The sequence below is a fragment of the Mauremys reevesii genome, linkage group 8 (assembly GCF_016161935.1).
Source record: "Mauremys reevesii isolate NIE-2019 linkage group 8, ASM1616193v1, whole genome shotgun sequence".
Classification (NCBI taxonomy): Eukaryota; Metazoa; Chordata; order Testudines; family Geoemydidae; genus Mauremys; species Mauremys reevesii.
Genome location: NC_052630.1, coordinates 5,811,564 through 5,824,891, shown reverse-complemented (window position 1 = coordinate 5,824,891; position 13,328 = coordinate 5,811,564). Strand labels below are relative to the sequence as shown.

The following is a 13,328-nucleotide window of genomic DNA, read 5'->3' as shown; positions in this document are numbered from 1 at the left end:
TCTAGTGTATAGATGCAATGGGTTGTGCAAGGGAAAAATAGTAGCACATACAGAATAGGAAGAAACCCGAGTTTCAGTTATTCTTCATGTCCACTGAAGGCAGAACAAGAAGTAATGGGCTTAATCTTCAGCAAGGGAGATTTAGGTTAGATGTTAGGAAAAACTTTCTAACTATACGGGTAGTTAGGATCTGGAATGGGTTTCCAAGGGAGGTTGTGGAATCCCCATCACTGGAGGTTTTTTAAGAACAGGTTGGACAAACACCTGTCAGGGATGGTCTAGGTTTACTTGGTCCTGCCTCAGCGCTGGGGGCCGGACTTGATGACCTCTTAGGTCACTTCCATCCCTACATTTCTGTGATTGTATCTTAGTGGGCCAGATTCAGTATTAATATTGAATGTAGGAGATACACTGAGTATATGAACTAATATAATATGCATGTTAAGAGTTTGTAGGCACTTGGGGCATGGCCTGAGAGCGCAGTTCTCTGGCTTAGAATGCTGCCCCCTAGGGGGCAGTTACTGCTGGTGTAACTTAGCGCAGCTCAGCTTTAACTTGCATTGAGGCTGGCGCAGCCACTGGTGGCCCACAAATTTGGGAGCATACAAGGGTAGTGGAAAGCCCATGCGCAAGTTTGTTGACTGGAATTCTGGATGTATTTGAAGATCTGGCCCTAACTGTTCAATACATTGGTTTGAAGGAATTTCTTCCAAGTGTCGGGTGCTCCGTACCTTGGGCAATGATGCTCGGGAACCAGAGCTCTGGGTGGTCATAGTGAGCACAGTGGTGATGCCCAGGCCAACACGGGCAGGCGCAGCATCCATGTTGATCCAGAAGGAGATCCAAGACAGGATGACTATCAGAAGGCTGGGGATATACATCTGGATCAGGTAGTAGCCCATCTGTCGCTCCAGGTGGAAACGTGCTTCTATGCAGGTGAACTTGCCTGAGAATGACAGGAGTTAAATTGGAGGGTTACTGGTAGGAGGCATTGATAATCTCATGGCATCCAACCTCATTAAACAATGGCTGCCTGCAATTTTCACTCCCTGGCTAAGAAACAGTTCTTGCTGGGCAAAGGGGGCATGTGGTAGGGGATGGCTGAATATCACTAGTGCTAGCACATGCATTAATAACATCAGCACGACAACACCATGAGTCTCCCGCTAACATCTTTTTTTAACTAAACAAAAGTGAATTTGTGCTAGTGAAAGATGCCAGATTAACAGGCCTGTAGACTGAAGTTCCCCATTGAGTTCTAGAACAGACATAGCATGAAGGTGAGCTTGGGGAGAGGGTTTAAATGAAATACCCTGGCAGATGCAGAGACCTCTGATGGGCACAAGAAGGGTACACAGGAGACATAAGTTTTGGGTCTGGTAAGACATTCGTGTGAAGATTATATATTCAGCAAGTCTTTAGACAGGTTGTTCTCCAGGATATAATTGTTAGATAAATGCCACGAGCATGCAACAGATGATGTCTGGCAATATACAGGGCCAAATCCTTACTGTAAGGAGTTTAGCGAGTAAAAGTAAATGGCCTTGGGGATGGGAGACTGGCGTTTATGTCCTGTTACTGACCTGTGTTGTAATGCTTGGTGCAGTATCGCAAATCTTTTTCTTCCTTCAGGATAAACTGAGGCAAGGTTAATCCATCAGCAACCTGCACAGCTCCTTTCTCTTGCCATTCAAATATCAGATCGTTCATTGTGTAGCCAACTGTTGAGAGTAGGGAACAAATAGGACACATGAGCAAGAAACCAAATGGTGTCGAAGACAGGTGCCAACGGGGATGGTATTGTGGAGAAGGAAGTCCTGCACGGGTGCAGGGAGTTAGACTGGATTGCCCATGATAGGATGGGTTTCGGGACTCTCCACTGGGTCGCACAACAGGTTTGCTGAGGCATACCTGGTGATGAAATCTTATATAAATGGTATAGGCGGGCAGTGGTGGTTACAGTGGTGCACGTCATGCGTCACAGTGGATTCCTGTCCAATAAATCAGATTTTCTGCAGGTTTGGGCTATTCTTTTAGCTTAGTTTAGCCTTTCAGCCCCAGCCTCTCCCTCTGCATTAAGTTAATTATTGGCTTCCTTTCCTTTTAGTTAAGGAGACATGTAGGTGCAATCATGTATCCTAAAGGGGGGGGGGGAAGCTCCACTTGCAGCTTGGAGAACCTTCACCTTTCTCCTTCAAAGCAGGAGGCCAATGCAGATAAACAACAGCTCCCCCTTTAGGAGTTCAGCAATTGCTTGAATCTGGATCAAGCTAAGAGATGTCAGGTAGTTTCCTGGAAAACCGAGAGCTGCTCCCTGAGTGAATGCTAGTGGCAGGAATGAAACAATCCTGGCAAAACTAATAAACAAGATTGTAGGGACCACAGTGACAGACAGGCTCATGTCAGCATGTCTGGGCTCTTGGGGGAAGGATGCAAGGAGGGGAGGGATGTGGACCCCTACATTGGCCTCTGATCCCTGATTTAAGAGCCCTCCCCTCCCCATCTCCGAATGCCCTTTGCCTTTGACAGGGGCTTTATTCCTCCATCACAGGCACAAGAAATAGTTGTTGGTAGAAATTAGTGCTAGGCAGGGCTGTGAGGGTGCTGGCAGGGAAAGGAGTGTGAGCAGAGGATCATGCCGACATGCATATGCCAGGCACTATGTCCTGGCTTTTACCCCCCTTTGTCTTAATCAGAGAACCAGCTGAGAGTTGAAGAGGGACAGAGGAAACATGGTGGTTATCTTTAGAGGGGAAACCCCTCAGGACTCACAGCTCTCTAACTGCATGATGCACGTCTGCACGTCCATGGGGAAGTTCTTCAGATCCATGGGACAAGCCAGCGTTAGTGTAATCCTGGGATGAGAAGACAGACAGGGGAATCCCAGACTCAGTTTGAACACTGACAGGTAGTTACATTACATCTGAACTATTTAGATGCCCACTCTTGTATAGATAGGCTAGTCTGCTACCTGTGCAGGGCCACACCTACCTGTTTGGGGGCATTGCCTGGATTATCTGCATCTTCCTTGAATGTAGTTTCAAGTGTGACATTGCAGCGTGTCAGAAATACCGAGCAGTTGGGCCTGTGATTTAATCCCAGCTGCCTTTTGCCAGTGGCGTGTTGTGACCACACCACTTCTTGGATTGTGTGGAACAGAAGAGTCCCACACCGAACTGTCTTGCTGCTTCTATCTTTATTTCATGCCTCAGGCTCATAACAATCTGGACCAGTCTGATATCATGGATCCACCAAATAGGATATTTCTAAAGGCTAGCGCTGGTTGGAAAATTTCAAACAAAACATTTTCCTGTTGGAAAATGGGGCTTTGTCCAAATTGAAATTTGCGTGGGGGTGGGGGTAAATGATAGATTTCAACAAAATTTTCTGTTGGGAAAATTGAAACAAAATATTTTGGGTTAGGTCAGTGTCAAACTCTATATCTGTCTGAGCTGCTGCAGTGCCTCGTGGGAGTTGTAGTTCCAGGTCCCTTGTGCCCCATTGTCTCCTCTAGCCAATGCCTCCTGGTCAGACTCCATGTCCCATGATGCACCACCATGTCTCTCTGCATTATGCTCCATGCTCATAAGAACGGCCATACTGGGTCAGACCAAAGGTCCATCTAGCCCCGTATCCTCCCTTCTGACAGTGGCCAATGCCAGGTGCTCCAGAGGAAATGAACAGAACAGGTCATCATCAAGTGATCCATCCCCTGTTGCCCATTTCCAGCTTCTTGTAAACAGAGGCTAAGGACACTTCAGAGCATGGTTTTGCATCCCTGCCCATCCTGGCTAATAGCCATTGATGGACCTGTCCTCCATGAATTTATCTAATTATTTTTCTGAACCCTGTTATAGACTTCACAACATCCTCTGGCAAGGAGTGCCACAGATTGACTGTGCGTTGTGTGAAGAAATACTTCCTTTTGTTTCTTTTAAACCTGCTGCCTATTAAAACATCCTTCTGTCTCAGGAGTCCTGGATGGACCAGTTGCAGACCTCTCCACTGTTCCTTAATCAGCCAGCAGGCCTGCTGCTGTGCACTGTGATAGGGTGTCAGAGCAATGCCTGGTTGCCGGTCAATACAGGGCTGACTCTGGTTCAGATGGCCCTTGCTGTAGGGGAGCGAGAAGATACCTTTGAGAAAGTTGGACTCCACACCCAGGAGTTGTCAGACTGAGCTGACTGGGGATTAGTTGATTTACATTCTGGTTGTGTTCACATATTTTTCCTTCTTTTGGTAAAGAGAAACCAGGGGTGACAACCTTGCTTGGATATTGCTGGTTTTTCTTCTGCCGAGACATCCCACCATCTTACAGAGTAACTCCAGCACTGCAGTGACTCAGCAGTTCACCTTTGGACCGCTCCCAGTCCCAGCCAAAGAGGGACCATAACGAGGTGTGTCTTGCCCGTCAGCACAGAACACTAACTACTAGGTCACCTGGTGCTGATGGCTGGTTTATTACGTGCACGTTGTTGGCGGAGAAGAATTTCAAACCTCAGTGTGATTTAAAAAAATGGGGGGAGGCATCAGGTCTCCAAACTCTGCCTACACAATTGGCAGTTTTGATTACTGCTTTGGCTTGCTGTCTGGTAGCTGCTATCTGCACTGAAACCACCCCCCATTTCTCATGGTGGCGATCTGCATTACAGCACTGCCTGTTCATTTCCATTCCGCAGCACCACGCTGCCACCGGACACATGAGATAGCATAATGGGATGCAACTGCCACCTGCCTTTGGGGGTTGTAATGGGAGGTTTGAGTGACCTGGAGTTCCCAATGTAACACAAATCCACACTACGAAGAAGGCAAAATGTCTTTGGGACGTCTTTTTGGCTTCTTTCCCTCCTAACATTTTTAATAAAACTGCTTGTTCTTAAATTTATTGCTTTAAAAAACAGGGAGAGTGGGGAAATGGATGTTTTCCAAAGGTGAATTAGTGAAAGTAATACAGTTCCACAGAAGTGTTCTGGATCCCTCTGGCAAATGAGTGACTCTGCAGAGTAATGCTGGGAAAAGGCTGTGTGGTTCTGGGGTAGGAAAATACCCCCTTACTCGCCCTCCCAGCTCTCCTGAGTGAAAACCGCACAAGAGAATGGAATAAAGAATCATAGAATATCAGGGTTGGAAGGGACCTCAGAAGGTATCTAGTCCAACCTCCTGCTCAAAGCAGGACCAGTTCCCAACTCAATCATCCCAGCCAGGGCTTTGTCAAGCCTGATCTTAAAAACCTCTAAGGAAGGAGATTCCACCACCTCCCTAGGGAACCCATTCCAGTGCTTCACCACCCTCCTAGTGAAAAAGTTTTTCCTAATATCCAACCTAAACCTCCCCCACTGCAACTTGAGACCATTACTCCTTGTTCTGTCATCTGGCACCACTGAGAACAGTCTAGATCCATCCTCTTTGGAACCCCTTTTAGGTAGTTGAAAGCAGCTATCAAATCCCCCCTCATTCTTCTCTTCTGCAGACTAAACAATCCCAGTTCCCTCAGCTTCTCCTCATAAGTCATGTGCTCCAGCACCCTACCATTTTTGTTGCCCTCCGCTGGACTCTCTCCAATTTTTCCACATCCTTCTTGTAGTGTGGGGCCCAAAACTGGACACAGTACTCCAGATGAAGCCTTACCAATGTCGAATAGAGGGAATGATCACGTCCCTTGATCTGCTGGCAATGTCCCTACTTATACAGCCCAAAATGCTGTTAGCCTTCTTGGCAACAAGGGCACACTGTTGACTCATATCCAGCTTCTCGTCCACTCTAACCCCTAGGTCCTTTTCTGCAGAACTGCTTCCTAGCCATTCGGTCCCTAGTCTGTAACAGTGAATGGGATTCTTCCGTCCTAAGTGCAGGACTCTGCATTTGTCCTTGTTGAACCTCATCAGGTTTCTTTTGGCCCCATCCTCTAATTTGTCTAGGTCCCTCTGTATCCTATCCCTACCCTCCAGCATATCTACCACTCCTCCCAGTTTAGTGTCATCTGCAAACTTGCTGAGAGTGCAGTCCACGCCATCCTCCAGATCATTAATGAAGATATTGAACAAAACTGGCCCCAGGACCGACCCTTGGGGCACTCCGCTTGAAACCGGCTGCCAACTAGACATGGAGCCATTGATCACTACCCGCTGAGGTTAGGAAACCAGGTGATCCCCAAAGCAATGTGAGTTTGGGGGTGTTTCAGTATAAACTCATAACTCGCACTAGCTTTCTTGCTGTGGTGCGCAACGTTCGGTCGATTACCTGGACCAGGTTTGGAGCAAAATCTGGGTAGATTGATGGTTCTGGGCATGCAAACCATGCAAATTTGCAACTCCACTTAGTTTCAATGCAATGGCAGAGGAAAATGGGCCCATTTAGCCAAGCGTTTATCTAGACCAGGAGTTTGCCTTACTTCAGCAATCAGTGGTCAGCCGCAAAGGTAGTAAACCACTAGTGGAGACAAGGAATTGAGGGCTGGGTTATTGTAGGTCTTGTTCATGTAACACTCCCATTGACCTCCGGGGGAACAGCATATATTTTAAGGCTGCAGGATCTGGTTCTTATTTAATTTAAATCTAGGATGAGTGAAGTGCTTGAATTGGGAAGAAAGGGATTATCTAGGAACCCCCTTTACCTGCCTTTCCCATCCCATCCCCATCCCTATTAGTGCAGCCCTAATAATATGTCGGGATCACATAGCAGAAGCCCCTCCAATCCTCCACTCGCTTCAGTTTGTGTATTGAGCAAGTGAGTGGGTTTCAGCCACCTCCCTTGTGTTGATGTGATTTCCTTCCCCACCCCAAATCCAACGTTCTTTCAGGAAGCGCTAATCCCAGCTACAGCACCTTCAGTGTAGAGCCAGGGGACTGAGCCATCTGTGATTATGGAGGGACCATGCCATAACAAACGGAAGTGCTTTCTTTGCCTGCCACTGAGACTGTCCTGCACATGCTGTACATTTCCCGTCCATTTCAAACACAGCGCCCGTGTCAGAGCTTCCAAACTGTCTGTGTGTCATATCTCGGTAGGCACTGGGTATATTTAAAACAGAATCACTTAGCATTATTATTAGTTCTTCCTGCCTGAATGTCTTTCTCTTTATTGCTGCAAGGAGTATTATTATGTGGTAATTTTAATTGTCAGGGTGCCTAGAGCTTTTGGGTAGGTATCTAACTACATAAATCTAAAGAAAAAAGAATTTTATTCATATGCTTTTTTTTTTAAAGGGACCGTATTAATATGGCTACGCCTTGAAGCTAATGTGTTCTGATAGTTTGCCCTATTTGGTTACATTTACCTTAAGAATTGCATTCATCTGTTAGTTTTAAGATGAATACTGCTTCAGCAAGCATATGTTTGCAGTTCTCCTGTGCCAGAGCGGGCAGTTCACGTACTGGCTTGTTCATGGGTCACTGGAACATTCTTTTTTAAGTATGCAAGGCCTGCTCTTCAGATATGGACACCTAAATGACATATGCTCATGCAAAGTGTCAGATGTGCAAACTGGAAAGTTGTGCACCTACAAGTCTATGTGCACATGTAAATGCAGGATTTGTGTGCTCAGGTTAGGTAGGTGTTTTTTGAAAACTGGGCTGATTGCAGTTGGAGCTGTAGAAAGGATGGAACTATTAAAAACAACCCAGCTCTGGATAGTGCAGTCCTTAAGATAGAATCCATGTAATGAGACAAATGTCATGTTAGCTTAATGTTGTGATTGAACAATCTTGGCAATACCCCTTTAAATTTGTTTCATGTCACACAGTACAGGTATATAAGCATTTAGATTAGGGTGACCAGACAGCAAGTGTGAAAAATCGGGATGGGGGTGGGGGATAATAGGAGCCTATATAAGAAGAAGACCCAAAAATCAGGACTGTTCCTATAAAATCGGGACATCTGGTCACCATAATTTAGATGTATGTGTATGTAACATATACTAGTGTGTGTATATCTAGGAGTGTAGATAAAATTGGACCAGTTTTGAGTATATTAGGTTACCTCCTTTCGCATGTAGACAGAATTCATTTGCACACATACATATGAAATGGCTGTGACTTCTGGAAGGTTAGTGAACAGAGTTTCATTGAAAAAGGGCAGAACTCTGACCACCAAGGGAGATGTTAGTGTATGTAGGAGCACGGAATGCAGAAGAGAACAGTTTTATTCTCTGTATCTGTACAAATCTTTGGCAATTACTTCAGTGTGACCTCTTAATTTCCTCTTTCCAATCCTTCAGACCTGGATAGCTGGGGTTTCTGAGGTTTCTTTGATATTCAAAACCATTTTGGTTTGTAGTAAAATATTGTAACAAATTGGTGGCTGTTTAGGAATGTCATTACTGCAGACCATGGCCACTTGGCTTGCAGCAGCACTGAGGATTGAACCATCCACCTACTCCAAAAAGCACATCTCTTGGCCTAATGGAGAATCTCCTTTTTCTGTTACGGATGGAAGGCCTATGACACACAGTTGAGAAGTTCTTATGTTCTCCAGTAGAAGGCCCATCCTAGCCATTTTGTTAGTGTCATGTGATTTTTACACTGAGGCCTGGTCTACACTAAGGGGGGGGTCGAACTAAGGTACGCAAGTTCAGCTACATGAATAGCGTAGCTGAACTCGAACTACCTTAGTTCGAAGTACTCACCCATCCAGACGCTGCGGGATCGAAGTCCGCGGCTCCCCCGTCGACTCCGCCACCGCTGTTCGCGGTGGTGGAGTTCCGGAGTCGACGGGAGCGCGTTCGGAGTTCGATATATCGCGTCTAGATTAGACGCGATATATCGAACTCCGAGAAGTCGAACGCTAGCCGCCGACCCGGACGGTAAGTATAGACGTACCCTGAAACTTGTTTACAAGACCTGAGCTAAAGAGTGAAACACCAGTGGTTGCTGCTGCCTCCTTGCCAGTGCAGGGCTGCCATCTTGGATTTTACCTCAGAATTGTGAGGATGGAATCAAGTCAGTTTGCTGGGATTTGAACCCAGGGAGTTCAGTGGTTTGAAGGCCAACCCCTAATGCTCTGTTTATTTAACAGCTTCTCAACTCAGCCTCAAGCATGCTTAGTCCCACCATCCTCCCAGCCCAACCATTCCCTTTATCCGTCTCACCTGATACTGTAGAGGACGTTGCCGTTTCTGGAAATGCGCAAAAGTTTGTTGTCTGTGGTGATCTCGTGGAAATGGGCCCCCTTCTCGTTGGCAAAGAACAAGTCAGGCTTCCAGATGGAATCCAACATGGAGGGGTCCAAATCCAGAGAGTCATCGGGGTACTCGTTGTATGCCAGCCGCGGGTCGTTCCACTGCTGCCGCAAAAAGATGTTCACCCTGTAGTCCTGCAGTGAGGGCACAAGAGTTAGCGGCGGGCACAAAGTTAACGGTGCCCAAAAAATACTGGCAGTGGCCAGAAACTGCTAAGTGCAGAAGAAAGGGACACCAAAGGCAGCTGGGTTGAAACAAGCAAACAAACAATGTCTTCGGCATGACTAGGATCTCACGCTTACTCTGTGACGTTCCCTACTGGCATTATTTCTCAAGGAATAACTGCCTTGTATTTTTAGCTCTGTAGCCAAAAGACACAATGATGGGCAAACAGTTGCTGTCCACGACACCTGTTCTGTTGCAGTGATCCCCAAATCCATAGCACGTGAGGCTACAGCCTCACCAGTGCTATAGGTCAGTGGTTTTCAATCTTTTTTTCATTTGTGGACCCCTATAAAATTTCAAATTGAGGTGCGGATCCCTTTGGAAATCTTAGACATAGTCTGTGGACCCCCACGGGCCTGTGGACCCCGGATTGAAAACCACTGCTGTTGTGCATTAAGCTGAAGAGAAAAATTCCATTCCAGGGTCTGCTACTGAACCTACACTCTCACTAAGTCTCCAGGGCTACTAAAATATTGTTCATTTACTGAGTGTGTCGAGGGCTGGAATTATATTTGCAAGGTGCATCTTGTGGAGGATTAAGGGGAGGGCACAGAAAGCAATTGTATTCAGTATTCCACCTGCTATTTATTTGTAGGCATGCTACCTTCTTGCTGAGAGGGAATCACCAGGACCCCTTATTTCTCCCCTTTTTACTTCATCATCCTCAAAGCTCCTGCTCCATGACAACCCTTCCTTTGTCCAGAGTTTATTACCATCCTTAGCACTGATTGTGAGTAGAGGAAAGGATCACTTAAGAACACAAGGTGTCCACCTCTGCAGTGTCTGTTGGGATGGGACTCTATCTATAATCCCACTTTTACATAGGTTCTTTGTAGATATTATCCATTTTATTATGAATCGACACGGCTCTATCAAGTTACTTCTGTTGAGGCCACACTAATCATGACCGGAACCCCACTGTACAGACACGTGGTAAGAGACAGCTCTTCAGGGCAGAGATGTTCAATCAAAATAGGCAAGATGGACAAAGGGAATAGCATTGAGGAAGAGTGAGTTGAGTGACTTGCCCAAGATCCCACAGGAAATCTAGGAATTGAATGCTCATCTTCTGAAGCCCAGTCTAATTCCTTAGCCATAAGACCATCCTTCTTCTCACTGCTAAAGCTCTTTAATTGTGGAGGGCAGATAGGTCTCAACACCCAGGGCTCCAGGATTTGGGCCACGCAGGGCGAAAACCTGCCACTCTTTCAGACTAGGATGGTGGTGGTGACACAGGGCTGTCTGCAGCTGTGGCGGCAATTGGATGACAGAGGCCGCAAATTCCATCTCCAGAAGGACATTTAAACGAGAAAAAAGCCCAACCACGATGTTAGCAAGAGCGAGCACTAAAGGGGATGATCCATATTACATGTTCATAAACATTAAAACTCTGGCACCAGACAGTCTCAACCGATCTCCCTCCAAGCCTTTTGCTCTGAGTCTTTCTCCTGTGGGGTGGGTGGAGGGGCAGCATGGGGGTGATGTCATTCAAGACCCCTCTCTAGCTCCTAAGCTAGTACATTTGGTTCTCCTCTTCAACCATCACTCATAACGAATAGTATCGATTTTATAGGCTTGGTCTGTGATTTCGTTGCACTGTGTCCCTTTAGCAATATCATTTGTCCCATAACCTCATGTCTTACAGCTCTCCTGGGTTCTCCAGACCAAACTGGTTGTTGATCTCTAGCTCACATTCAGGACCCGTTCTCCTGGCCAATAATGAGGCAACATTTTTTCTCTGTGTCTGACCCAATGGCTTCCCAAGGCCATCTGTCCCGTTCCCTGCCTTTTGCATGAGAAAGGAAGCAGACAGATTGAAATGAGAGAGAGAAAACGGACTCTCAGGTGGGCGATAAAAGCTCCAAATACCTTGGCAGACAGTGCCTGAGGAGTGGCATGTCAAAAACCAATTTCACTGCCCTTGGCCAAACTAATTGTTAGTATCAGGGCCATGGTTTTATTTAGTGCCTTTCTTACTTGAAGTAGCCTGAAGCATTTTGCAAAGCTGGGAGTCAGATACTGGCAATGAATTAACTGTGTGCACACCAACCATTACGGGCTCATCAGTGTCTAATGCTCAACGTGAACATTTGTACCAATTTGTTTGTATTTTTTCCTGTGAGGCAGTGTTTGCCAAGACTGAGCCTGCCATCTGTTCTTTAAAGCCCACCTGTAGAACGCAAGGATCCTCCCTTAAAGATTGCATCTCTGACAATGCAACAGCCCAACTTGCAGTGCTGTGCCTAAGACGGAGTTCTGATCAGAAATCTGAACCGATATAGTCTCTTGTCCCAGAGATGATAATGCTACCAAATGAGCCGGCTCAGCATGAGGGATCAGCTGCTATTATTGTGTAAACATGACTTGCAGTCTGATTACCCTGGGGCAAGATTAGAAGATGACACAGTGGGTGTGTCCTATAGTTTTGATTAGGGCAGTCAATTACCAAAGCTCTTCTAGAAATCAGTGTTAAGACTCTGCCCCATACACACCCTTTGTGCATGGAAATGACTAATGACCTTGTAATTTTGCCAGCAGCACATAGGCCAATGTCTTGATTAAGTTAAAGGGAATAGATTTCTGAACATGAATAAAATTCGATTCTTTCCCCTTCTGGGGAGAGCCAGGATGTCACCTTTACAAGTTCTAGTGGGTCTTTCTCGTTTCATTATCCATCTCCTTCTCCCCAAGATAATGTGTCTCTAGAAAAATGGCAAATAGCTGTGGCCAGCTAATAATGAGCGGCCTTGTGCAGAACTAACAATCATATAAATCTGAAAGAAGGAAAGAGAGGAAAAGGAGAAGCGGATAGAAAATAGCCCTGAATTCATTGCACACAGTAGCAATCTGAACTAGTTGCATACATTGATTCCCCCCCTTTCTGTTTGGAAAGCTCAGTAGTGGTTGCAGTCAGGGAAAATCAATGTAATTGGTCTAATAGGCAAAAAGCAAAAGGCTGTTTTGCTTATTCAGCTGCAAAGCAGCGGAACGCTAGCAGGTCAGCTCCATCGTGGCGTCTATTTCATGTACGACATGAGTCAAATCCATGTTTGGAAGGAACTTCAGCAGCAGCTGCCCAGAGTGTGCTCAGCCTTGTGGAAAATGAACCAACCCCCCCAACAAGGGCTTGTGTTACTCAGAGTTTGTGCTCCTGGGCTAAATTCATAGCTGCAGCTCCAAAAGTCGCCAGGAAGAAAGGAAATTGAGCCAAGAATGGCTTCAGACTAACTGTCCAACGGATGCTACAGGGTGGGAGGAGGCTAGAAGTAGAAGGATGGCAGGTGGGATGGTTTTGTAGGCAAACTTGACCACAAGCCAAATGAAAATGAATGTCCTTTTCTGGAACATAGTCTGGGTATGACAGGACTTGGCAGTGTGATGGAGAAGCCTCACCCGAGAACAAAAAAATTCCATGATGCCCTAGTTCTATTCTATATAGGTTCTTATACCACACTTATCACTGTCCTTCTCGTAGGGAATTAAGTGACACGACTGACATCTGTTTCCCATCACTTCTCATTGGCTGCACCCATCCAGGAAAGACTCAGACCATTTCAGTTCCCCGCTGTGGGTCCGGGCCACCTCTGTCATATGAGAGAGCAGTATCTCTGCAGTGCTGAATGCTGCAGAGAGGTCCAGGAGGATGAGAATCGATGTCTGCCCCTCTGTCTATTGACAGCAGGAGATCATCTATCAGTGCCACTAAAGCTGTTGCCTTTCCATGTCCTGGGCTGAATCCAGATTATGTTGAGTCTAGGTACTGGCTTAAATTAGATAAATGTGTAGTGGGCCTTTGGCTAGCTTTTCTCTGAGCTTGCTCAGGAATGGGAGGTTTGAATCTGGCTGAAACGGATGTTTCTAGGGTGAGAAATAACCAACAGCAACCAGTCAGCTTCTTGCAAGGGAGTTGGCTAAAGCGTCCAAGCAA

The 13,328-nt window shown here is 46.2% G+C and overlaps 1 protein-coding gene and 1 long non-coding RNA gene across 4 annotated transcripts in view; one reads left to right on the top strand and one right to left on the bottom strand.

The window, feature by feature from the left end:
• Positions 1-13,328, top strand: part of LOC120371037 — a 125,738-nt gene that overhangs the window by 17,977 nt on the left and 94,433 nt on the right. The gene's annotated exons all lie outside the window — the stretch shown is intronic.
• GLRA1 (glycine receptor alpha 1) overlaps positions 1-13,328 on the bottom strand; it is a 66,667-nt gene that overhangs the window by 10,507 nt on the left and 42,832 nt on the right. Inside the window, exons 4-7 of the mRNA XM_039486479.1 lie at positions 9,086-9,309; positions 2,773-2,855; positions 1,584-1,721; positions 732-946 (exon numbers count right to left, since the gene is read on the bottom strand). Of these exons, the coding sequence (XP_039342413.1) occupies positions 732-946; positions 1,584-1,721; positions 2,773-2,855; positions 9,086-9,309 (660 nt within the window). The remainder of the gene's footprint in view (positions 1-731; positions 947-1,583; positions 1,722-2,772; positions 2,856-9,085; positions 9,310-13,328) is intronic.